This window comes from Scardinius erythrophthalmus (genome assembly GCF_964197995.2).
Source record: "Scardinius erythrophthalmus genome assembly, chromosome: 13".
In the NCBI taxonomy this organism is placed as follows: domain Eukaryota; kingdom Metazoa; phylum Chordata; class Actinopteri; order Cypriniformes; family Leuciscidae; genus Scardinius; species Scardinius erythrophthalmus.
This window is the reverse complement of record NC_138233.1, coordinates 39,193,201-39,220,459: the sequence shown is the minus strand read 5'-3', so window position 1 is coordinate 39,220,459 and position 27,259 is coordinate 39,193,201. Positions and strand designations below refer to the sequence as shown.

Genomic DNA, 27,259 nt, shown 5'->3' with positions numbered 1-27,259 from the left:
CTGGAGGTGCAGCAGGAACACGAATAGTTGGTACCGATCGAACCGATTGAAACGCTGCTGTCAATCAACAATCGTGGGAAGGGCGTCCGACCGCGTGACGTCACAAAATCGAACGGCTTGATTTGAGAGATTGGAAAACATTTAAGAAGATAAAAAAAAAAAAACACTGGATGGATTTTTATCATTTTATGATGGTTGTGTACAGGCACTGCCAACACACACTTCAGTACAATCAACTTGTAAAAGTGCATGTACCATTATATGACCCCTTTAATCCTTATACTCCTTTTCAGGTAACTAAAACAACCTTCGGTTTTGAGTATAAACATTGTTAATGCAATACTGATGAGTTGTGTGTGTTTAAAGTAGTTGTTTTTACTATATTAATAGTGTGTCATGAGTTTAGTATGCCTGAGCACATGGTTAGCATAAGCGCGATAGCCCTCTATTCATTATAAATGGTCATTATGTCGATGTTATTTGAGTGCATGAGAGTGCATGATGTTGTTTCAGTCTTATTTTGTTTGTAAAAAGCATGAGATTGGAGTGTTATTACCAGCTGTAAATGCCACACGTCATTTTGGGGCTAGAGCATGACTAATGTGTTAAATAGTGTTAAAATGTGTTAAATAGCTTGTTGATCTTATTTTTCGTATTCCTTCTAGTGTGATGGAATGTTTAAAGTCACGTATGTCTACAACTGTAAAAAAAAGTGATATACATGTTGAAAATGTAATGTTTTGAGCTTTTGTAATATGCATATTCTCTTATGATTGATCTGAGTAAATACACCAACAAAGAAGTCATCACTGCAGCGCTCTCATTTTTTTTTCTCATTATTTTTTTTTAATCCTTATACTCCTTTTCAGCAGTACTACAACGCCCACCACACACCAACTTACTGGTGGAGAGGAGACCGTGATGAAACCAATCAGTATATTACTAAATATACTGTATATGTAGATTGTATAATCATGCCATTATTAAATAATGACAGCAACATCATGACATCTTGACGTCAAATAAAAGTTTAATTGACATCAAATGCCAACAAAGCATGACATCAAAATGACATCAGCAGGGGTCAAAATCTTGACATCAAATTGACATCGACACTTTGACGTCAATATGACTTTCATTTTTGACCTATTTCGTGACATCATTTGACATTTTGTTTGATGTCATATTAATGTAAAATTGACATCAAATGCCCACTGGGTTACAGCATCCTCTCAACAACCACTTATTCTTATTTTGGATAAACTTGCATTACAAAGTGATATGGGAAATCTTACTCGTCCCAACAGTCCTGCAGTTCAGGGAGCAGATCGTCTTGTCCTTCATCTTGAATGCCTCCACCAGTATAAACATTTCCGCTTGCTGTTGTAAATAAAGTAGTGAAAAATGACTGTTTTAGATCAGATATCTTTTGGGCTGTTCAGTGTCAAAACTCAGATTCATCATGTGACTTAGTCCGCAAATGAGATTAGGGGAGAGACGTTAATATGTCTGATTGGATCTTTTAATTTATTCACAAAATAACAATTAAAATACCTGTATGCATATCGTCACGGAAGGGTGGCTGTGAAGGAGATACTCGAACAGACTTTAATATTCTACACACCGAACAGGAGAAAATCTAGGAGAATATACAACCACATTACAGTAGACGATAAACAAGACAGAGAACTGACTGAACCTGAGAGCTGAAGTACAAGGGCAAACAAGTGAATGGGGTGAATCAATGAGACACTCAGGAAAAGGAAAATAGCAACTGAACACGATGAAAACTAAAGGTTTGTTAACATGACACCACTTTTATGCATTTTGGCTGTTCATTTACATGACAAGAGGGCCTTAAAACTCAAGCTTTTTCCATGTAAACAACAAAAACGTGAATTTGTGATAATGGTGTCATCTTGCGCATGCGTATAACATGTTCAACGATATCTCCATCTACTTTAGTAACTTTGCAGATCCGTGTGAACGGGATTGCTCTGACGAAGTTGTCGTTGTCCTGTAAACACCTAACCCTGACACAAGTCCTTTCGAGATGGAAATATCATTTATTTGTTAAACTACAAAGCAAGCAGCATCTGTCAGTCGCTTGTGCTCAGACCTGTGCGAATATACGGCAGTGTTTTCATTTAGCTTTTCCCCCAGTTGTTTCTGATTCATCCTCTGTCAAGCTGAATTAATGGTCTCACTACTTATCTTGTTCAACTAGCTGTTTATTCCCTTGTTTAAAAACAACAACGAAACTGTGTACTTGAATCACTTTTCTGAAACGCATAGCCTATCATTCATTAGGCTACTTTAATTTAGTAGATCATACTGACCAGTGAAGATTTTATTAAGGTAAAATAATAAATCAATTGCTAAACTGGAATTGAAATGGAATTCTATATTTAAACAATACATATGAAAACCTTCACTGTGCATTAGCATGCATATAGCTTTGTTTTTTAAATTATTATTTTTGCTTTTTTTTTATGCTAGTATTTAGTTTGGCTCGATCTGTTCCGCTTGTGTCCAACAGAGGGCAGAAACTGATCAGATTAGATCCAAGCCTGACAGGAAAACAACAGCCTATAATCATTCAAGTCATTCTTCTTCTTTTTACTTCGATTTGCTGTGGTGAAAAACAAACAACAACAACAACAACAACAACAACAACAAAAAAATATATTTCTGGAGATGTGCACAGTAATATAGGCTACCTACAAGCCTCCATTTGCACACAGGATTTGCTGCTTTTAGAACAAAATTATCCAGAAAATAGCCGACAATTCACTCTCCTGATGAAGTAGTTTTCTTAAATCGCCACATTTCAAAATAACCACCCAATTATGTTGGTGGACAAGACACATTAGTGTGATGAGCACACTCTTTTTGTCCATCTGTGTGCAGATCTTCATCGAGGTGTGTGTGTCGCAGCTGTTTCTTTCCCTTTGAGCCCTGTGTGCAACAACACACAGAATAAAACAGCATGAGAAACTCTGAGTTGTGTAGTGGAGATTAATAATACAGCAGCTGCAGTGTGGACATTATTGCTTTGTGTTCATAATTCAGCCAAATACTGCCGCAAAGCAGATCTTTTTTCTCATATCTTGTGTTGCCAAGGCTTTGTCTCACACTAAAATAGATTAGTAGATTCGATAAGGCACCAGACAGATAAAAACAATATGCAAATGTAGCTGTAGTTTTATTTTCCTTTCGTCAGTCTGCCCGTGCATTCAGTTTTCCCACAGATCAGGTTAAATAAGCAATACTTAAAATAATTTCATATCTCACTGCCTCCACAGAATATATATTACATATGCCAGTGAAGCAAGATTACATTAACGATTTGCACATCATAACCTTCACAGCTTACAGTATAAATACAATCAGTAGCCTAAAGCAGTTTATGTACATGAAGGATCGGCCTTATGCAAACCGACACACAACAACACATGCAAGACATTTTCACAAAATCAGATTCATCCAGTTAAAACAATTTCCTTGAATATTTAAACTCATCACCAAACTGTTAATATAAGTGAATTACAAAGACATTCATTAGTTTAATGTTCGCTCATTGGTTGCATGTCGATGCTTGTATACTTTCATAGATTTTCTTGCGATTTCTGCAGTAGCCTATATAGAAAGCAAGTTTCATGTATGCATGTAGAGTAACACCCAGAATTGCCAAAATTAGCATTTTACAACAAAGCACATTGTGTAGAGACTGTATCCCACAATGCAATGGATGAACATATTTTTAGCGGTTCAGTATTTGCTGTGTTTTCTGACGACATTAAGTCTATTTTACTCTTCTGAAGGGCTACTGAAGCATGAAATGGACTTCATGTAACAGTGAAGGGTTTGGGATTGTGTGCACTCTTGTAGTGCCGTCAGCCAATCAGAGTTATGATGATGTCATCTCATCTGGCTCACAGTGATTAGTCACATGACTAATGGTTCAGTCGATTGACTCAGAAAACTGTGGCGCCATAAACAGAGATGGTAGATTTCAAGATCTCCAGGTGTTATATTGATCCTGATCCGTCACATGACATTTACAGCTCGGGTGATTGGCTGTTTAATGTTTACAGATGCGAGAGCCTCTCCACAGCATCCAGGCTGACTCCAGACTTTATGAATCAGAGTTTTGCACAAGCCTGGATGATCATAAATGGACATTAAACCTGCACAATAATGAAGTCATGAGGCAATAACACAGCTTACCACTGTTGGACATGTTCGTCGTTGTGTAAGGCAGCGTAGGGTACAACGAGGCTACAGGCTTTTTCATTGTATCTTCACGACAATCACTTCAAAGCTTGTACCATTTTCTATTTACTTAAATAAAATAATTTATTATTTCTCATTAAATAAAAAAAAGACAGAAAAAATATTATTTAAAAAAAGCGAATATTCTGAAAGCATTTTACGCTGCTTAAAGGAGAATACAATATGGCTTTATGGAAGTAACAACGCATGTGATATTTTAGTATATGAAATGACTATTATCATATTTTTTAAACATGATGATTTGATTATAAAAATGACTATTTCAAAGGTGGATACCCAACTTCATAAACTATATTATTAATAAATGACCATCTGAATCTAACTATGTCATGTCAAATGGAAAATTCAGCCAGCTATTTATTATCACTTTTTATCCCAAATACCACACTTTTACATATTTTTCAGTTATTGAAAAACTGTTGATTTAATTACTCTCAGTTGCTGGATCACACTTACAAAAAGAAGGCTATTCAAGTGTGCTATAGTATACCTATATTATACTAAAGTAGTCCCCCTGTGGTGTAAATCCAGCTTTTAATGTTGTTTATGTGTCTATGTAGTGTTTTTAATCTGCTTTAAGACAAACCATGTGTAAATTCATAAGTCGACAGCATTGCTGAGTATTTCCTCCTTAAAACTGCAGTGAACCAAAGACAGTCTCAAACACACGCTTTGAAATCGCTGGTGTTTCTGACGTCACAAACTACCTTGTAACCAATCAGATCAACGTGTGATCGTCAACCAGTGGATCTCTGAGCTGAGCGAGTGAGTGGAGGCGGGGCTCATTTGCATATTCATAGAACCACGCATACTAAATGAAACTATTTTAAGGTATTAAGAAATTATACGTTTTTTTAGGGATAAAATTATTGACTACAGGGGGACTAAAGAATTGACTAAAGAAAACTTACAAGTATACTTTCAGTATAAAACTACTAAACTAGAGTTAACTGAGAGTATACTTCAAAGGGCACTTTCATAAACTAAAGAAAGTATACCTATAAGTTCACTTGTAGTATAGATGCAGTACCAAAAAAACATACTTAAAAGTAAACTTTTATACACTAAAAAGTTGGTCAATTTAGTCCCAAGTTCTACTAAAATAGTACACTTACAAGTATACTACAAGAACATATCATTATACTTACTACATAAGTATACTTCAAATTATCTTATAATAAGGGCCGCCAAATTTCCACATGCAAACTGACCCGTGGATGTTTAGGAAAGTGAGTTTTTGTGCCAATCTAGTGGTTTACAGGAGATTACAATGAAATGCACCTTCATCCCTGCGGTACCCTACCGTATACTGATATAACAGTGAGCAGTTTTCTGCAGAAGGTCTTCGCCATCACACCGCAGCCGCGGGCTGGCCCTCATTGACCCCGTTCACGATCATCCCTCTCAGCGAGCGAGTCCTGAAGGACCCTTCGGGGTAGATGGAGTCGGGCTTGTGCTCGCAGCGGAAGAACATGAGGAAGCCGTTCCTGTAATTCTGGTTCATCCAGCCGTAGAGCAGCGGGTTGACGAACGTCGAGCACATCGCCACGATGTGAAACAGGGTGTAAATGAGTTTGTACTCTTTGAACTTGAGAATCAAGTCGAGATCGCTGGTCAGCTGAAACACGTGGAAGGGAAGCCAGCAAACGGCGAAGACCACGACCACTAGCGCTAGCATCTTAGTGGTCTTCTTCCGGCGCACGAGGCCGTCGCTGCGACTGGACGGGCTGACGTGGTTCTTCAGCTTCATCCAGATGCACACGTACGCGTAGCTGATGATCGCTAAAGGGACCACATACTGCAAGAGGAGCATGGAGACGCTGTAGACGACGTTGGTGCCGCTAGGCCATTTCTCAGAGCAGACCGCGATGCGCAAGTCAATGTACGGGATTTCCTCGTAGCGATACTCTCGGAAAATCGCTAGCGGACCGGCTAGCACTGCGCCGAGCGTCCAGGTCAGGCCGATGATGATGAAGCTCGTGCAGCGGTTGAGGCGCTGGCCGAGGTGGAAGACGATACAGCGGTAGCGCTCGACGGCGATTACCGTTAGCGTGAGAACGGACACGTGGACGCTGAGAGCCTGGCCGTACGGCACCATGTGACACATCACCGCGCCGAATTTCCATTCGTCCAGCAACGTGTAAACCAGCGTGAACGGCAAACACACCGAGTCCACCATCAGATCCGCCAGGGCCAGATTCGCAATGAAGTAGTTGGTGACGGTGCGCATGTTTCGGTACAGGACGATCATGTAAATGACCAGGGTGTTCCCCACAAGTCCTAGCAGGATTATGAGCGAATACGCGAAGATGAGAGAGATCTGAACGGCCAGGTGTTTGGTGATGTCGTCCACAAACGCTGGTTTGTAGGTGTTGATGCTGCTGGCGTTTCCCAGATCTGCATCGTGGGGCGTGTCCTCCGTTGCATTGGCTTGATCTGATTGGCCCATACTGACCTGGATTTACAACATCAACCTGTCAGGAAGAAGAGAAAATGTTCATTTCCGTTTCCAAAATGGCAGCCATGTGGAGGTCAATCACATGACACAAATGCATTACATCCACTGACATGAATATACCTCTTCTATGAAGAGCATGTTTTTAACCCTCGTGCGTCTGTTAAAAAAAGTTACACATGGTCAATAGTGGATAAAAATGTCTTACAAATGTGAAGCTTGAGAGCTCAGACTTTAGTTTGGTCTCATTTTAAAGAAGACCCGTGGCAGATTAGAGTTGAAGTGAAAAAAGTATAAAAAGTAAAACCAATAAAAAGTTTTAAGGTTTAAGTTTATGAAAAAATGTCTATTTTATGAAACATGTTGAACTCTAAAACTGCTTGAAAATCAAAGCCATAAATCTAAACAAGTCGTGATCCAAATGTGAGGCTGATATATTGAGCGTTCAGTGAGTGTGTGTTTGAGCGCAGTAACAGATTTTTCCCTTTAGATGCAGGAAAACTCACTGGGACAAAAGAGTTTTTCTCTCTCAAATATTACAAGCACAGACACAACCACACAATTATAGCTGCATCATTTATCTGATTGGCTCTACATTATGCAGAAGCAGAAAACAGGAATAAAGCCAGTTTTTGCTTTATAGGCAAAACCTGAGAAAATGGCACATCTGGGAAAAAAAATAGTCAAAATAAATTTTTTAAAGCCTTGCCAACAGAATGAAAGCCTATTAACAAAGATTGCATCATTTTATAGTTAAACAAGCCCTGGGATTAAACAATTTCTGTTGGGTTTTAATGGGGTGATTTTTGTCCTGAAGGTCCTGAGAGGAACTATTGTGTGTTACTAGCGCAAAATATATTTATTAAAGGAAATGAGGGTGAAATAGTAAAATTCCATTAGAAATACACACCTGTGCCAAAATGTATGCATTTGACATTAATAACACAGGCAACATAAAAAAAACAAAACTGAAAAAGATAAAAATGTCCAAAAATTCCCCACAGACACAGTCAAGCCCCGCCCACATTTGTTCTTCTTCCAGAAGAGTTTCACTCAGATATACGACACTATAGAGGAGAAAAGACAAGCGCAACTTCTGTTTCATAACTTTTAGACATGTCAGGCACGTTATTTCTACGTTAATGTCTTCTGTATGCGATGGGAAAAGGAAGGTGAATGTGGTCAGAGAACAGCAGATTGTTTGTGTCAAAAACTAAATCAAGTTTACTCTCCACAACACTGCTCCTGTTATCAGATGGGTTTCTTTTGTAGTTTTGTCTGATGAACCAGATAATGCTGAACAGACTTAGTCTAAATAGCTTTTGCCAACAAGCAACCAGCCTGAAGGTGTTTTTTACTTAATATATGAACAGTATTTTTAACCATTTAAAACCCAGAACTACTTTTTGCACCACATTTGTGTTGTGTTGCTCTAAATGATACTCTGATATTAGTGCATAACGTGATGACGTTCAGAAGATTTAAATAAATAAAAAAAACCACTGAAGTGTTCAATAGTCTGTTGGAGCCACAGTATGTGGACTTTGTTTTAAGAACATATGAAACGGGGGGGGGGGGGGGGGGAGTTCACATTTCATTGCACACGCTCAATTATAAATGCACGTCAGAGATCTCATTCTCAGCATGGGGGATTTTTTAGATGACATCTGAACAATGTCTTTTCTCTCCACATGCGCAGTTGGAGAAGAAGTGAGCGATGCTCTGGCTGAAACATGCACACCTGATGAAATATGTAGTGTGGAAGGTAAGCCATAATATATCATTACAATACCACAGGGCATATAACTGAGAGTCAGATAATGGCATCATTAGACTGAAAAATGGCAGCTGAGATATTGGCATTTCACACAGTTTACACAAACACAGCCATCTTTGATTATTATTATTTTTTTTTTTCAATTAAAGCCAGTGTTAAAAGACAACTATCATGGCTATGCTACCAAAATACTGAACTATATTTAATTACAAAAAGGTTAACGAGGCCCTTTTCTGCTCATGAGAGATGAATAGCGCTTCATTAAAACCCCATTTGCAGGCGGCTCAAAGCAAGACAATGCAGAGCCTTTTCTGAGAGCGATTGGAGCTCGAGAGCACATTTAGAAGTGCCTATATTGTCATTTAAGCTGATTATATGACTCAAACTGTACGGACAGCTATTTGCTCAAGGGGAAATGAAAATTGCCAATAAAGACTTTGACATCTCAGGTCATTTAGAGACTGAAAACAGAAATACTGCTCTAATGTGGTCTTCCCTCCGCAAGAGATGACACAAGTTTTTGCAGGGCTCTCCATCTATCAGGGCGCATTGAATTAAAAAAAAGGAAACTAGGTTGTAACACTGTTTTTAGCTGATGGGTATTTCTATTGTTCCTTATAAAAAAAGTATTGCCTCCATTTGTTACTGAGCTATGGCCGCTCAGAGATGTGAAGGTGTGTACAAAAGCTTTTTGGCCATGAACATAAATGCTTTGCTTTATGATATAACCATTTTGGTACCAGGTTTTAGCCCTTTAAAGTCAACATGAAAAGACGTTCACATTCTACTTTCCTTCCAAATATGTATTTACCAAAATATCCATTGGAAAAGTGGATGATCCATTCCTGAACTGAAACAACTGCTAATATAGCATTTTATGGCATATTAACAGTTATATGCCAATAATAACTGCTAATATAGCTGTTTGACTTTTGGTTAAAGGTAAAACTACGTAACTTTCAAAAAACAAAAGTGCACGCATTTTGTGGAAGAACATTGTTTTGGTTGTGCTTTGGCTCTGCGTGACTGTGAGGATGATTATGGTTCTTTCTCATAACTAAAGAGAGAGAGAGAGAGAGAGAGAGAGAGAGAAAGAAAGAGAAAGAAAGAGAGAGAGAGAGAGAGAGAAAGAGAGAGAGAGAGAGAGAGAGAGAGAGAGAGAGAGAGAGAGAGAGAGAGATTATCCTCCTGCTCATAAAACAATGACTGCTAGGCTTAAAGATTATAAGCCTATTATGCAAAATTCACTTTTATATTGTTTTTGAACATATTTATGTGTCCACAGTGTGTGTACACAACCAGCCTTTTGTGGTAAAAATCTGAGCATTTAACAGCAGCATTCAAGTCTGAAATCTATTCTTATTAAAGCTACTAAAGTTGTTCAGTCAAGAGCAGCGTTTCTGTTTTTCTTTTATTGTTTGATTGATATTAACAGCATTTATATCAACAGTTCCTGTATATTACGCTGCTGTCACTTTAATACACAGATCTAATATACACATGCAATTTCTTTCCCTGCTGTTTACCTTCACAGACATAACCGAGTGTGTTTATGTGAACTTTCTGTGTTTTTGACATAACCTTGTGTTTATTTGATAGTTTAAGTGCAATAAGACGTGAAAGAGAGCTTAGTTTAATAGTAGTTTAATACTCCGTCTGACATCCAGCTTTCTGTGCGCTGCTTCAGATGTGTGCGCTCAGAAAAACATATATCAGAAGTTTAAACTGAAATGGCTTTAAAGGGTTAGTTCACCCAAAAATTAAAATTCTGTCAGTAATTTCTCACTCTCATGTTGTTCCAACCCCGTAAGACCTTCGTTCATCTTCGGAACACAAATTAAGATATTTTTGATTAAATCTGAGAGCTGATCACTCCTCCAGGCTTCTAAGGGACTGAAACTTGCTGGCCCAGAAAAGTTATTAAAGAGATCGTTAATATAGTCCAAGTGCCTACAGTGGCTCAATCTTAAGTATATCAAGCGACGAGAATACTTTTTGTGCGCAAAAACAAACAAAAATAACGACTTTATCCCACTTTTCATATCCTTCTCTCTGGGCCTCTAGTTAGCTCACGTAGTGTTTTAGCGCAGCGCTTCTGTGTTATACGTCATCACGCAACACACACATGACCGGCGTCGACCAATAGTGAGCATACGTGGTGACGTGCAACACAGAAGCGCTGCGCTAAAACACTACGTGAACTCACTCGAGGCCCAGAGAGAAGGAAATGAATAGTAGAATAAAGTCGTTATTTTTATTTGTTTTTGCGCACAAAAAGTATTCTCGTCGCTTGATAAACTTAAGATTGAGCCACTGGAGTCACTTGGACTATATTAACGATCTCTTTAATAACTTTTCTGGGCCAGCAAGTTTCGGTCACATAGAAGCCTATGGAGGAGTGATCCACCAGCTCTCAGATTTAATCAAAAATATCTTAATTTGTGTTCCGAAGATGAACGAAGGTCTTACGGGGTTGGAACAACATAAGGGTGAGTAATTACTGACAGAATTTTCATTTTTGGGTGAACTAACCCTTTAACATGCATGCAGATAATACACTTTCATGATGATGAAGATCTGCCATGTCATGTGAGCGTCAACGCGATATAGAGGATAATCAAAAGCAAACAGATGTTTAGTTTTCGTCAGAGTATCCGAGGCACAAGCTGTAAAGGCTCCGCCTTCTTCTGGAAAGGGTGCGGGAAGCAGCAGCTCATTTGCATTTAAAGATACATGCAGGAAAACAGCATGTTTTTCCTTCCACTCAAAAATGGGCACACACACACACACAGACACACACACACACACCAGACACTCACTCACACACTCCCACACCAGACACACACACACACACACACACACACACACACACACACACACACACACACACACACACTCACTCACTCACTCACTCACACACTCACTCACTCACTCACTCCCACACCAGACACTAACACACACACTCCCACACCAGACACACACACACAGACACACACACACACACCAGACACTCACTCACACACTCCCACACCAGACACACACACACACACACACACACACACACACACACACACACACACACACACACACACACACACACACACACACACTCACTCACTCACTCACTCACTCACTCACACACTCACTCACTCACTCACTCACTCCCACACCAGACACTCACTCACACACTCCCACACCAGACACACACACACACACACACACACACACACACACACACACACACACACACACACACACACACACACACACACACACACACACACACACACACACACACACACTCACTCACTCACTCACTCACTCACTCACACACTCACTCACTCACTCACTCCCACACCAGACACTAACACACACACTCCCACACCAGACACAAAGCATCCGGAGCAACTTCACTCTATTTACGGATATGATGAGACATAATAGCATCTATTTAATATCAAGAAACACAGGGAATGTGAATTATGAAAGTAAACAAGGTCACTTTTGATTTCATTTAGAAGGATATGCCAAATATCGAAAGGACATTGTTAATTTACAGTCATAGCCTATGTGCTTTAGCATTTCTGTTCACGTCCTGCAATGGTACAATGTGCAGATTTTCTGAGTTTGTCCACCAGAGACACACGCGTGAATCCAACACACTATTCATCAATAGTTCATATCCCTCAAGAAACAAGTGATTGGAAGGAAAGGTTGTGCGTACAACCTTTCCTTTTCATTTTCATTCTATGACAGTCCAATCACTTGTTTCTAATGGATCAAGACTGGACAAATTGGATTCTTATGATCTCTCTGCATTTGTAATACTGACTCTTTCTTGAAGGCATTGTGTAAATCATCCAAAGTGCTTAATGAATATCAAGCATTCTGAGATGAAAACCAATGGCAAAACACTTGAGAACAGCTGCTGGTTTTATGTTGTTCACTGCTCTACAGGGTCAGATGATTGTGTCCTCAGTGAATCAGCTTGACTGGCATTATGATGTTCTGCTCCTCCTCCTCCACATCAACACTGCACTAACTCATGAAGAACCTCTTTACTGAGCCAGACACTGTCCACATAATGCAATCACACAATAACTACAAAAGCATTGGAAGAACTGTCTACGTAATGTAAAAAGAACATTATCTAATGTAATTATCTACTAAATAATAATAATGCATAGTAATATAGTAGGAATGATGTACTCTGTGTTTTTTTTTTTAAATTCAAAACAGATAAACCCAACAATCAATTACAAACCAAGGCTGAGTAGAATTTTGGAATTGGCTCGCTTTCGCTTCATGAGATGGAGTTGGAGTTGAATTGGCCGTATCCCACAGGATGTTGAGTTGGAATGACAGGAAGAGGAATTTACTGAAGTGGAATGCAAAGAAATTCAATAATCACACACACACACACCCCACAGGAATTTCATTAAATCTTATGGACAAAACAAATATAATCACTTCATTAATTTTGACAAATTATGCCATTATCAACTAATTAGACATTCTGTATTTGTCTAAATGTGAATTATACATCTAGGCTATACTGATGACAATTCTGATCACCTTCGGGTAAATCTGTGAAATGTAATCCTTCAAATGAATTTATTACACATAACGAATAATCTAAGTATGTTTTTTATAACTAGCATTTTTTACACCTTGTTATTATCTTCATGAGTATCATATCTCATATATTGATGGTAATTCGCTTTGATAATTACAGAGTTAGCAATTTCTTTGAATGTCATGACATTTTAATTCCATTCTCTGAAATTCAAATTCGAATATTTTTAATTGCTAAATCCTAAAACCTGCCGCATGACATATTTAACTGAAATCCACATTTCTCCATCGTATTGAATTCTATAAAACGCCTTAACCCAGAGATCAGTCCACTCACCTTATGTTTGAGACATCAGCCCTGTAATAGCCGGGATTATGATGATAATAGTTCATATGCGGGGAAGTTCACGCATCTCCTCTGCGCGCGACAGCTTCACGCTACTGAACCTTCAGGATCCGCTTCATCCTCGCAAACATCCCCGATCACAGCACACTCAGTGCATATCCGTGGACGGAGGAAAAACACATGCACTTTTCCGTATTTTTAAAGCAAAGCACCTCGAGATCAGATGTAGAACTTTAGGTGCATGAGCGCTTCTATGCGGGCAGTGTGTGTGTGTGTGTGTGTGGGAGGAACTGCTCTAGTGGAGGGCTCTGTCCATGCAATGTGACGCTTTTCAATAAACTCATCAAATCATCAGATATGATTGACAGTCAGTGCATTGAGGTACGTGTATGTTGAATCGGGATGGCATGCAAAGCTATATTTCAGTCATGCATGCCATCAGTCATCCATACTGAGATTCTATTTATAACGTTCTATACTCTGTAAAAAATAATACACTATATCTACTCAATAAAATTGTGGCAATAGATTACAAGCAATATTATTAATTAAACTCGACAAATAAGAATTTAGTTAGAATTAATCCAATTATTTTTTTAAAAGTCAACCATTTAAAATGAGTAACTGCAAATAGGACAATTTTTGTTTAGTAACATTTAAAACAAAAGACATCAAAGATGAATTAAGCACTATTTTTTTTTTTATTGCCAACATTGAAGACACCAGATGATATTGAGCAGAATCAATGAAGAAAAATGGTACACAAGAACGACAACTGACTTCAGTCACAGTCTTAGATGAAAATACATTAAATCTCTCGTATTACAAACCAGAATGACTTTATTTCTGTAATTCGTCTACAGTTCTTTTTGAGAATTAACAGGTTTAGATGTTGATGTTTTATTGAAAATATTTGGTCACCATTATGGTGATCAGTGTTTCATTTATTGGGCAGTTTGACTCTTGACTTTTTGTGAGTTTGTGGTTTTTGTAATAGTGTTTTGCTAAAGCACATAATTTGTTGCAAAGAATGAGCAAAGTCGTTCAGATAATAAAGTTTTAATCATCAAGTAGTTATTTGATATGGTTACACTTTATTTTGATGGTCCCTTTAATACATTCTGTTGACTTTAAGTAACTTTGCACCTACATGTCTACTTGCTCTCATTAGAGTATTAGTAGAGTATTAGTAGACTGGTTAGGGTTAGAATAAGTTGACATGTAGTTGCAAAGTTACTTATAGTCAACAAAATGTTCAAAAGGGACCTTCAAAATAAAGTGTTACCTTTGATATCAGTATTTCCCTTTCGAGGGAACTCGAACTGCGTCGATGATGCTTTGGGAACGCCCCTGCGTGATTGCGTCCAGCCGCCGAGCGGCTTCTTCCGCCCGGCAACAGAGCCCAGTGTTTCAGTGCTCTAATTCTGAGGAAGTAGATGTACTGAGTGTTGAAGATGACAATAAGGGGTAAGAGATTCACCACCTCTTTCCCCAGCATATGAGGACCTGGTGGAGGTGACTACTCGTGCCGTGGCTAAATTAAATGTTGAGTGGCCGGCCGAGAAAAGGTTCCTGTCATCAAATATATCACCTCCATCACGGGGCCTTCCATTTTTTTCAGATCTACACAGTGATCTGTCTATATGGTGGAACAAGCCATATTCATCCTGTCTTTTTAGCCCCCAAGTCCATGTATATTCTGATATAAGGGGGCTAAACGAAAATGGCTACGGGGCGATGCCCAGGGCTGAACAGACGCTAGCTAGCCATTGTCCCCTGGTTCAGCATCGTCTCTGAATGCGCCAGTGCTGCCCACTGAGCCACTCAAGACTACATCTAATTTAGTGGGTAAAGCATATACAGAAGCAGGTCAGGCCGGAGCATGCCTTCATACTATGGCAGTGTTACAGGCATATCAGGCTGATCTGCTGGGGGATTTGGATAAGAGCGAGGGAGTAGGACCTGACGTAGTTCGAGAATGGGTCGGGCCACAGATTTGTCTCTCAGGGCCACCAGGGAGACCGCCAGACCCAGCCGTCCAGCTCCTCACACAGAGCACAGCAAAAGGAGAGTGTCGCGTCCCGTGCTCCTCCTCAAAAGTCATGGGGGCAGGGCCGACACTCTCAGCCGAAGCCTTCGAAGCAGAAGCCGGATCTGAGGACCGCTCTTCAAGCTGAGAAGGCCTCGGCTCAGAAGAGGTCCTGACGCCACTGGTGAGGGCAGCCCCAACTGGGGTGGAGAGGTGTACACCTCAGTATACGGTGCGCGCTCCACCTCTGTGCCCTCAGGCTGTTCTGCCAACCCTACCACCCTTGGTGCCTCGGGGCGCAGCGGTCTCCAGCGAGCTCATGGCTCAGTGCTTCCAGTTATACCAGAGGCCAGTCTCAAGAGGCTGGTACCCGTAGTAGATTATCTGACAGGATGGAAGAACCTGCCAAACACATCTCAGTGGGTCCTGCAGATAGTAGAAAGAGGATCCAGAATCCAGTTCGGTTCTCGTCCACCACGCTACAACAGGGTGTTGTTCACGTTAGTGCATCCCGAGCAGGCTCTGGTAATGGAGCAAGAGGTGAAAGCTCTGTCAGCGAAGGAGGCTATAGAGCAGGTGTACTGACCCGACAGAGAATCAGGCTTTTACAGCCGCCTCTTCATTGTTCCAAAAAAGGATGGTGAGTTGCGTCCTATACTAGATCTTCATCTGTTGAATCGTACAATCAAGAAACGCAAGTTCAAGATGCTGACACTCAAACAGATCGTGACTCAAATCAGATCCGAGGACTGGTTTGTCACGATAGATCTAAAAGACACGTGCTTCCATGTCTCCATCCTCCCTCAGCACAGGAGGTTCCTGAGGTTCTCTGTCGGGGGAAATGAATACCAATATCGGATGGCATCGAGATGTCGTCCTCATTGTCCCCGAAAGAAAACCCAGTTGCCGCTCGCATCAAATTCAAGTCAATGACGTTTGCCTACAGAACAACCACTGGCTCTGCTCCCTTTTACGTAAACTCATGACTTCGGATTTATGTGCCATCCAGAAACTTGTGGTGCATCATCTCAAAGAGGCACAAAATCTCTTTCTCGGACCTTCACCATGACTGTTCCCTGCTGGAGGAAGGATCTAACTCAACCAGAGCGGCTGAGTCCGGAGCCACGTTCAAGAAACGGCTGAAGACGCTTGTTTTTCAACAGCACTTGATCCAGTAATACTAACACTTTCTCTTCTATTCTATTATTTAAAAAAAAATAATAATAATTAACGTACTGCATTGGATTAAACTGAGAAGGGTCATAGCACTTGCATATCAAGTCAAGTCAAGTCAAGTCAAGTTTATTTATATAGCGCTTTTCACAACACAGGTTGTATCAAAGCAGCTTCACAGTAATAAATTAGAACAATACATCAATGTTTGTTTCTAGTGGAACGTCTACGTTCGGTAATGCTGATCAATAGTATCGTTGATTGATTAATTAAATTAAATATCCCCAAATATCCCCAACTGAGCAAGCCAAAGGCAACAGTGGCAAGGAACCGAAAAACTCCATCAGGTGACCTAATGGAGAAAAAAAAAAACCTTGGGAGAACCCGGGCTCAGTCGGGGGCCAGTTCTCCTCTGGCGTTTATGAACTAGAGGTCGGATTTAACTGTAGGATTAAAAGTATTATATGAATGCCTGGCTGAAGAGATGCGTCTTTAATCTAGTTTTAAACTGGGAGAGCGAGTCTGAGCAACGAACAGTATCCGGAAGACTATTCCAGAGTTTTGGTGCTTATTGTTGTCCTACTGTTAGTTTAACTGCTTCTATTGTTCTCATTTGTAAGTCGCTTTGGATAAAAGCGTCAGCTAAATGAATAGTGTAAATGTAAATGTCCTCGCACACATGCAGACATTAGGGTTAAGGCTCAATGCCAAGAAGAGTGTGCCTTCTCCGCTACAGAGAACCACTTTCCTTGGTGTGGTCTGGGATTCGGTCACGATGCGAGCCGTCCTGTCGCCCGCCCGTGTAGCTGCTATCCTCCTATCCTCACAGCCACGAAAGAGCTAAAGCTAGGCCAGTCACGCACTGTGAAACAGTTCGAGAGACTGTTAGGTCTCATGTACAGCTGGCCAAAGGGTAACACATTGGATCTTTCGTGGCTGTGAGGACTTTCTGAAAGTCACAGACCTTTCTAAAACAGAAAAAAAGGATTTATCTAACTCATAAAAATGTGACAACTTGCCCCGACTTGACATTTATGAAAAATACTTGTCAGTATTTTTGTCCAGAGAACAAACTTTTTAATTAAATTCTTATTCAATCTGTCAGTGGGGTTTTACTCATTTGTTTATCCAACAGCTTGGTTATTACAAAAAAATATGAAAATATTAACATTTTAATTTGTTGGACAGAATTCAGAAACATGATTCTAGGGCTTTGAAAAAAAAAACAAGCCTGCATACTTGGACTTTTGACTCTAAAGCTATTTAAATACAGATCTTGTGACTTCTTCATGTGACTTCATTCCATCTAAAATTATATAGTGTGATGATAATAGTGTGATTTATGTTGTTAGAAAAAAAAATCCACATTTTGTGCAAGGGACTAGCACTTGGTTATTATCTGTTCAAGACATGAGAGATGTTACAATGAAATTTAGGCTACTACCATAAGCTTATTATCAGTAGGGGAGAGTGGGGTAAGATGAGCCAGCGGGTAAGTTGACCCACCCCTTTATCTTGGCAACTGTACACTTTTATTGTTATGTGACCTTTTGGAACAACCCATAATTTCTGTCAGACTGTGAAAAGGATAAAAACACATGGGAGGGAAATACATTTTATTATAATAGATGCAATGGCTATTACATCAAAGCAAATTTGTCCAGGTCTATAAATATTTATGATCCATATTGGTGACAATGTATAAAACCAAGCAAATCATTTAGCTAAATATTAGCCTGAATTGGTAAGCTAGTTAGTTTTGTCCAAAATGGCAGCAATTGGGCAAAGTGAGACAAATCCTTTGGGGTAAATTGAGCCAGCATTTTAACTTACCCCACCATAAGGCACTAGTTAAGTTAAATCCCTGATGTATAAACTGGTATAATTTCAATTTAAAATTACGCAACTGGTTTAGTTTATAATTTTTTAAATATTTTTTTTAGCTTGAGTTTATTTGATAGGAACAATGTACAATTACACCAAATCCTTCTCTGATAAGAACCAGAAGATTTTAAACATATATATCTTTCCACCTGTAGTCCCTAATGGCCTAACATGTTCGCCATTGTAGAAAACCATGCCAAAGAATATTTTGACTAAATGTTTATTCGTTTCAGTAACATTTATTCATTCATTCTAATTCAGATTTTATTTAATATTACTTAAACTCTCTGTTTAGTTTGTTTTTGGGAAGGTTTAGAACTTTGGTGTTCAACATATTGTTTCAGAAATGCAAACAATTACAGATATTGAAATTACAACTTCAGTTGGTTTTATGTTGTTTCAGTTGGCTTTAAGAAAAGAAAAATGACTATTTGTAAAGGGAAATTTGATTATTAAATTGTTTTTTAAAAATGGAAAGTTGTCTTTAAAATATCACATGGGTTTGAATCAGATTCATTTGCATAGTCAGTTTACTCCCAGATGGTGCAACTTATCCACTGACCCGTATCAACTTACTCCTAACCTGGGTTAAATTAAGCCACAGGAACACTTTTATATAAGAAGCCATCATTTTAAAACCCTTTGTCGTGTAGATGTATGATCATTTAAAATGATAGGAAACATCCTGAAATTTCATTAGATACTTTCATTGTACTTCTGCCTATTTTTCTCTTATCTTGAGGACCACATAAGTAAAAATGGCTCATCTTACCCCACTCTTCCCATGAACTACCCTGCTGAAAGAAAAAAATTAAGAAGAAAAAAACGCTAAAATCACCCTAGGCTGTTTGGCTGGTCTTCCAGCCTGGCCAAGCTGGTGTGCATCTGGTTTTAGCTGTTTTTTTCATGCCCAGCACTGCTATGAATACAAAAAAAAAAATTTTTCCAAGATGTGGTAGGCCTGTACTCTTCAAAGTTTTGATTTCGTTTCCATCATGTGTTTAACCCATTGTGCGGCTGTCTGAATCATAATGAAAGTGAACCGAAAGCACTCCTCCACACACAGCACAGGAGTCTGAACTGATTTCGCAGTCTCTCTACTACGGCTTCAGGGACAACCAAACCAAAGCACAGAGGGTAGGTTATACTGTTTATTTATTTCATAACAGCACATCTTTTTCATCTGCATCTTTATTTTCGTGTAACTTTAGTTGTGTTTAGCCGTGTAACAGTTAGCTAACTCACAGCAGGCTAATGTTTTGTTTACATCCACACCGAGAGCGCGTAACAGCAGCTTTAACAACAGGATATGTGCGGTATGTTTGTGCATTTGCTTTAATGAAATATACTACCATATTGTGTAGTTAAAAAGTTTACATTTAGAGTTTATAGCTGTTGTAAAAGGCTACTAATATGCAGTTCGTCGATAAATGCATTAGTTTCGGAAGCACTGAACTGTTACAGCATACAAAAATCACAATAACCTTATTTCTGCCTAAATACCTGAGTTACTACAGTATACACGTGGTAACATTAAGTATTTGCTGCGACTGTCGTCAATCATTGACCATGGGTTGCAGGATGTTTTCAGACGTGTGTCATTGTAATGCATGCTTGGTAGTACTATGAATGTGATTTTTAATCAAATCATCATGCTGTTTTACATAGGCCTATACTCACATGCTGTTTAGACTCTGAGCCATTTCACTGTGTATAAGGCAGATCCCATAATCATATATAATGTTTTTACTGTAGTAGCCTAATAAGAAATGAACTATGGTATGTTGACAATTGTATAATTCTGTAAGAGACACACCATCATAATTTAATATCATATACTGAGTAGTAAAAATGAAAACAGTGACCGGTTGATAAACTGCTTAGACTAGTCTTTCAAGTCATCTGATTTTCTTTAAAGCTGGTCATGCCTTTTTAAAATCATTTAAGCGTAGACTGGCCTATGAACCCGAAAACTGATTACTGGGGGTGTGATGACATGCTTTCTTCAAGAGACCAGACGATACAAGATATTGGGTTCACGAGAACAAGACAACACAATAACACTAGTTTTAAGAAATATTCAATGATGAAATACATGAGTGGAAAAATAGCCTTTTATTCAACTGAAAGTCACAAAATGCAATAAAATACAGATGCGTTTTGAAGGTTTTTTAGGGCTATTACTACCGATTATTTTGGTAATGAGTTGATTATTTTGACGTTTAATCTAGTAAATGGATCATTTTTGTATTAATCCAAGTGAACAATAGCCTTTAAAATCACTTAAAATATAATAACAATGAGGCAATAATTGGTTCAAGAGCAAGTAATCATATGGTTTTAGTGAACAACACTGTTAAAATACAAAATATAAATATTATCAACTTACGGACATAATGTATAATAACAAATGCCTGCAGACTCAGAGGGCGCCAACAGCCTGGCGATTGTTGTTACACTTTACAGCAGATCAAATCACTGTTTAATATTGGTCGAACAACATTTATTTCAAATGTCCACTTATTCTTAAATATTTAGCCACTTCTTTATGATAGAAATGCTACAGCGAGGGTCTAAACTTTTATTTTGAAATTGTGATTAACAACAGTTCGCATAATAACACTTTACAATAAGGTTCATTAGTTGACATTAGTAAATGCATTATCCAGCATGAACTAACAATGAGCAATACATTTGTTACAGTATTTGTTAATCATTGTTAATGTTAGTTAATAAAAATCCAGCTGTTCTTTGTTTGTTCATGTTAGTTCACAACTAATGTTAACAAGATTTGAATAAAGTATTAGTAAATGTTGAAATTAACAAAGATTAATACAAGCTGTATAAGTGCAGTTCATTATTGGTTCATGCTAACTAATGTAGTTAACTTATTGTTAAGTGTTACCATGATTTTTAGATGGTTTTACTATGTCATGTAAATGCATTTAGCAAACGGTCTCGCTGTGGCTGTGTTTTGTGCAACTGGGCCCAGGTGATTATTGTTCATGTTCGTTCTTACATGAAGTGCTCCAGAAGTGAAAGTGAAACGGACCGGAGATCTGCGCGCTCACATGGCTTCCAGCAGGAGCAGGACGAGTCTGCGAGAGGACCTGACGTGCGCCATCTGCTTCGAGCTCTTCAGGGAGCCCGTGATGCTGGGCTGCATGCACCACTTCTGCCGGAGATGCATCGTGTCGTACTGGAAGAGCGTCAGGGGTCCGGCGTCCTGCCCTCAGTGCAGGCAGGAGTTCCCCGACAGGAGCTTTCAGACCAACTACTTAGTGGCTGGGGTGGTGGAGAAGGTCAGGGCCGGCTCCACGCCTGCATCTATCAAGCTTCTGGAGGTGAGTTTCCTCTCACAGTCAGGACTAGGGCTGGGTATCGGTTCGGATGGTCCAATTCGATTCGATTCGATTTCATTTCACAAGCTCTCACTTCGATTCGATTTTGATTCCCGATTCGAATATAGATTTAATACATATCTTATATGTGACCCTGGACCACAAAACCAGTCACATGGGTCAAATTGAGATTTATACATCACCTGAAAGCTGAATAAATAATATTTCCATTGATGTGTGGTTTGTTAGGATAGGACAATATTTGGTCGAGATACAACTATTGACAATCTGGAATCTGAGGGTGCAAAATAATCAAAACATTGAGAAAATAGTCTTTAATGTTCACGATTGTGCTGCATTCACTCACTAATATAAATGTTTTCTATATTCACGGTAGGAAATTTACAAAATATCTTCATGGAACATGATCTTTACTTAATATCCTAATGATTTTTGGCATAAAAGAAAAATGGATAATTTTGACCCATACACTGTATTGTTGGCCATCGCCACAGATACACCCGTGCGACTCAAGACCGGTGACGTGATCCAGGGTCACGTATTTATAAAAAAGAACAGTGAACATAAGTTTACAAGTGTTTGATTAATATAAAGAAATGAAGAGCCACAAACCTGTATATTAAACTCTTTTTATTTTAGGTACTCTTGGGTACATTAACACAGAACCCAACTCTACATTTCAGATGCATACAATGATTAGACTGGATTTTAATGCTGGAAACTGGTCGAGTGAGAACAGTCGCACGCCTTGATCAAACACGATCCGGATAATTTATGTTTAAGTTTAAACACACATAAAATCTCCCAGCATTAGTGTAACATGGAGACTGCAAGCCTGAACAGAGGAGGAAAACTAATACTGGCTTCTGGGTGATAGATAAAAAATGTGGGAAAAAATCGATTTGGCCACGAATTGATTATTATTAAATCGAAAAGTCAATTTTTTTTCCCAGGCCTAGTCAGGATAAGGCCAGACTCGTGACCGTCCTTCACTTGGTCCTACATCATGTCAGCATTAAATGACAAGTTCTGTATTTCCAGAAACATGTCTTGAAAATGCTCTTCCTTATTTTTGAGATATAAAGCATGATTGTTTTATTGTTTCATAAACCACAAGACTTAACGTAATCATGTCATGTGACTAGTGAATTTCCAACACACCATAAGTGGACTGTGTATCATCTGACACTGCTTTGTTCAACTGGCAAAGATTTGCTATAATCGTGTTGGTAACACTTTACAATAAGGTTCATTAGTTAACATTAGTTAACTACAATAGTTAAAATGAACTAAGAATGAACAATACTTATACAGCATTTATTAATCTTAGTTAATATTAATTTGAACATTCACTAATACGTTATTAAATCAAAGGTTGTATTTGTTAACATTAGTTAACGCACTGTGAACTAACATGAATAAACAATGAACAGCTGGATTTATATTAACTAACATTAACAAAGATGAATAAATACAGTAACAAATGTATTGCTCATAGTTAGTTCATGTTAGTTAGTACATTAACTAATGAACCTTATTGTAAAGTGTTACCATTGTGTTGAATTATAATATACCATTTCATAATAAAGCGCAACCCTGTTAGCTCACAATCGCATTGGCATTGACCAAAACAGATTTTAGTTAAATCGCCAGACTTTCGCTGCAGAGAGATAAACAAATATTTCTAATCAGATATGATTTTCACAGATTTTTATGAAGATAGTCATAAATTGCATTTGTAAGAACTTTTAAGAAACATCAGTCAATCAACCATTTGATTATGACAGGACTTTTTTAGTTATCATGTATGAATGAAAATGTATAAATGCATATTTGTCATACTAAAGAGAACTTACTATAATAGTGATGCTCGAGACATTATTGGTCATTCAGTGTTTTTATAAAAAAAGACTAACAATAATACTAATAAAATAATACTAATACTAAGCCTGCTAATAACAGTATAAAGCGATTAGGTCTGACATGCTGTTGGGCTGATGAATATTGAGGGCAATGTTTGTGTTCGCTCAGACTGATTTGCTGGATATAAAAACATGGATATAGTGATATGAGTGAGCGCCTGCCAAAAGGCTGAAATATAGATGATAATTATTCCAAGGGAGCTCTGTCATTTTAATAGGAAAAAAAAGAAAGATTACCATTGTGCTATCGCTTTCTCTTTGTGTGTGTGTGTGTGTGTGTGTGTGTGTGTGTGTGTGTGTGTGTGAGAGAGAGAGAGAGAATCCAATCCATTCATATCAGTGGGAATAGTGGGAAGAATAGATATACACTGCTGTTCAACAGTTTGGGATCGGTATTATTTTTAATGTTTTTAAGTCATTATGCTCACCAAGGATGCATTTATTTCATAAAAAACAAAAAACAAAAAAAAACAACAGTAATATTATCAAATATCATTATAATTTAAAATAACTGTTTTCTATGTGAATGTATAGGCCTAGTAAAGTGTAATTTTCATCATCATTACTCCAGTCTTCTGTGTCACATCATCACATGATCCTTCAGAAATCATTCTTGTTCATCCTAGTACACATGGATGAACTACTGTAATATAAAATAGTAAAAGGTAAGCATGATTTTCGGAAACATTCTTTATGAAAAGTACAGTTCTTGTTGATTATATTTATAAAAAAATACATATGTTGAGTTTATTGCAAACTATGCATACATATTTATGTATTTTGAGAGCGGGAGACCGACTGGATTATGTCATTCGCAGTGGTTTGTGGGAGTGGGCGGAGCTAAAGAGTTCTTTTCAACTCTCTGATTGGTGGAATGTTGTGTACAGCATCATGGGAAATGTAGTTTTTCACCAGGAATCCCACTGTTAAACACCACTATTTCAAAACTAAGCTGAAATAATGCAGGCTGACGGCTTCAACCGCAGCAAAGACCGTCGAATAACAACCTTGTGTAACTTAAAGCTGTGTAACTTATCAAAGATCAGTTTCCTTATGGATGAAATGAATGGAGATTTTACTTCGGGAACCCGATGGCTGCTCTCTATTGTTGACTGTTGATCCTGACTCCCAGTTAGATCAGATAATGCCGTTTTCTTCCCATTTTTCAGTGAATGCTCTGTGTAAGTGCTTCTAATACTGTGTCTGTGTCTCTTGTAGAAGCAATTAAAGGAGCGTCTAGAATCGCAGTGCTCCCTGAAAGAGGCCTACGTCTCTATGATCCGTGCAGACAGAGACCAGATGGAGAACTTAAGAGTGGGTCTATCTTTAAGAAGAGAAAAATCACAACGTGACACTTCGAGCGAACTGGGAATCACACAGCTCTCCTTTTCTTGCGTTCAGAAAGCGGGAGCCGAGCTGCAGGGCCGAGTGCACAGTGACTTCCAGGCCCTACATCACTTCCTGCGGGTGGAGGAGGAGGCCATGATGGAGGAGCTGAAGCAGGAGATGGAGCAGATGCTGACGGGCCTGGAGCAACATCTGGAGGCCCTACAGGAGGCCATCCGAGGCGTGGAGCAGAACATCCACACGCTCCGACACACCGCCAGCTGCGCAGACCAGTCTGTGCTCGTAGAGGTGATTACACTGATGCTTTCCAGCAGATCCATCTGTCAAAGAGCTAATATTGGGAAGATTAATGCCATATTTACACCAGGAACCAGAGTGCTGGTGTCAGAATGAGTTATTAGTGAAGTGTAGCTACAGCCCGAGTCTCATGTATATTTCACACAACAGCAGAACTGTAGAAAAATAATGATCAGACAGATGGTGTGCTTTTGCTCGCTGGCTCCTGTAGTTGATTCAGCTAATAACCTGTTGTGTTCTGTTTCCCTCCTCCACAGCTTCCAGAACTGAACTCTGGGTGAGTAGAAATTAAAAACAGCTTTGTATTTTTACGTTTGCTGGGAGAACATTTTTCTTCTGGGATCTGGGAGAGATCTTTTTCTTTCAGAATCGATATTAATTCAAGTGAAATGGCTTTATTTTTGTCCTTGCTTGTGGATGAGTTGACAGAAGTTAGCCAGTTTCGTTCCCACAGAGGATGTGTCGTTATCTATGAGTGTTTAGTGGTGTAATGCGTGAGACTGAACGCACTGAAAGCCCTCGCGCTGCTCATATGCTGAGAGAGAGATAAGACCGTAGAGCTGCACGATCCGACTGTGATCTCCATTCAAACACACACGCGATCTTCTTCAGATTCATCTGTCTATTAAACCTTTGATAAAATCATATGGCAACATTCAGATCTGTGTTGGCGCTTCACAAACAGTCTTTTCAACCTCATAGTATCATTACTTCTGTGATGCATCTGGTACTGTATCTATCAGGATAAAAGGGCTAGCGATAATAACGTACAGACATTACATAATACTGTAGGTGCAACTGACAAAATCAACCAGGACACACACAAGCCAATCCTACATTAATCCTCCCATCAAAATGGAGGCAATGTCACCATCAACTTATACCAGAAAAGGTTTCCAAATTTTATGAAATCCTACACTCTTATCATGTAATATACAAGTCAGGTAGTCCAGTGACACATATTCAAGAATAGTCTGACGCCACATCTTAACAGAGGGGGCTTTATTCAAGATCCATTGTAGAAGTGTATATTCTGGCACAGAAAATCTTATGTTGTACTTATCAAGGCCTATAGGGGAAGACATTCCCAGTAAGCAAACACTGGATCTGGAACCAGAGAAACACCCAGTATTATATTCAGTTCTACAGAAACATCCAACCAGAACCCCTGTATCTTATCACAGAACCACAAACGATGAGTAAGATGACCTCCTGTGTGTGTTTAAGATGTTAACTGCTCTTGTGTTTATTCTGAAACCCCTGATGACTCCAGATCGCCTCTGCAAGAGCTGCACGTCAACCTGAACACGTTCAGAAGCAAACGCATCGCTCCTCTTCAATACACCATGTGGCGAAAAATGTTTCATCATCTGAATCCAGGTAAGTTGTGTCTGTTATACCTCGCCACTATACTTTATCCACCACACATCATATACTTAATAAGCAGTGGCTACGTGATATTTGTTATTTTAGAAAAGTGGAGGAATAGCTGGAGGGAGTCATTACCCGCTGTAATAGATGGTGTTACTGCCATATAGTGACAGTACATTAAATGTATGAGCAGCAAAGGCGTCAGTGACTCGTTTCAGCAGCCTTCAGCTTTTTAGTTTACATAAAAATGTAGGGTTACACCCTTATCAGGAAATGATGAAAACCTGCGGCCGTCTGACTGACTGTGTGTTTTCCTGTCTGTCAGAGTTTGAAAACCTACAGATCAGTGTAAGAAAACACTTTAATATTGTAGTTACTGTTAAAAAACACTTTAATAGTGTAGTTACTGTTATATTTCATAGCAT

The 27,259-nt window shown here is 38.9% G+C and overlaps 2 protein-coding genes across 4 annotated transcripts in view; one reads left to right on the top strand and one right to left on the bottom strand.

Annotated features, from left to right (window-relative positions):
• The first annotated feature begins 1,529 nt into the window (after window positions 1-1,529).
• trim105 (tripartite motif containing 105) overlaps window positions 1,530-27,259 on the top strand; it is a 31,009-nt gene continuing 5,279 nt past the window's right edge. Inside the window, exons 1-8 of one of the 3 annotated variants that reach the window (XM_081383140.1) lie at window positions 1,530-1,796; window positions 8,451-8,516; window positions 19,602-19,672; window positions 21,561-21,879; window positions 25,038-25,133; window positions 25,221-25,454; window positions 25,721-25,740; window positions 26,737-26,843. In XM_081383140.1, the coding sequence (XP_081239266.1) occupies window positions 21,607-21,879; window positions 25,038-25,133; window positions 25,221-25,454; window positions 25,721-25,740; window positions 26,737-26,843 (730 nt within the window). In that variant the 5' untranslated portion in view covers window positions 1,530-1,796; window positions 8,451-8,516; window positions 19,602-19,672; window positions 21,561-21,606. Of the gene's footprint in view, window positions 1,797-8,450; window positions 8,517-19,573; window positions 19,673-21,560; window positions 21,880-25,037; window positions 25,134-25,220; window positions 25,455-25,720; window positions 25,741-26,736; window positions 26,844-27,259 lie in introns of all 3 variants that reach the window. The other 2 variants (XM_081383139.1, XM_081383141.1) reach the window with 2 other exon arrangements.
• Window positions 2,221-13,721, bottom strand: npy7r (neuropeptide Y receptor Y7). Its single transcript, XM_081383142.1, has 4 exons — window positions 13,441-13,721; window positions 12,793-12,906; window positions 5,600-6,770; window positions 2,221-2,958 (listed from the first exon to the last, which is right to left on the bottom strand). The coding sequence occupies exon 3, from the start codon at window positions 6,743-6,745 to the stop codon at window positions 5,648-5,650; it is 1,098 nt and encodes a 365-aa protein (XP_081239268.1). The 5' UTR covers window positions 6,746-6,770; window positions 12,793-12,906; window positions 13,441-13,721; the 3' UTR covers window positions 2,221-2,958; window positions 5,600-5,647.

Coding starts and splice junctions, on each gene's coding strand:
- npy7r (XM_081383142.1), bottom strand. CDS start 6,745: ATGGGCCAATCAGATCAAGCCAATGCAACGGAGGACACGCCCCACGAT.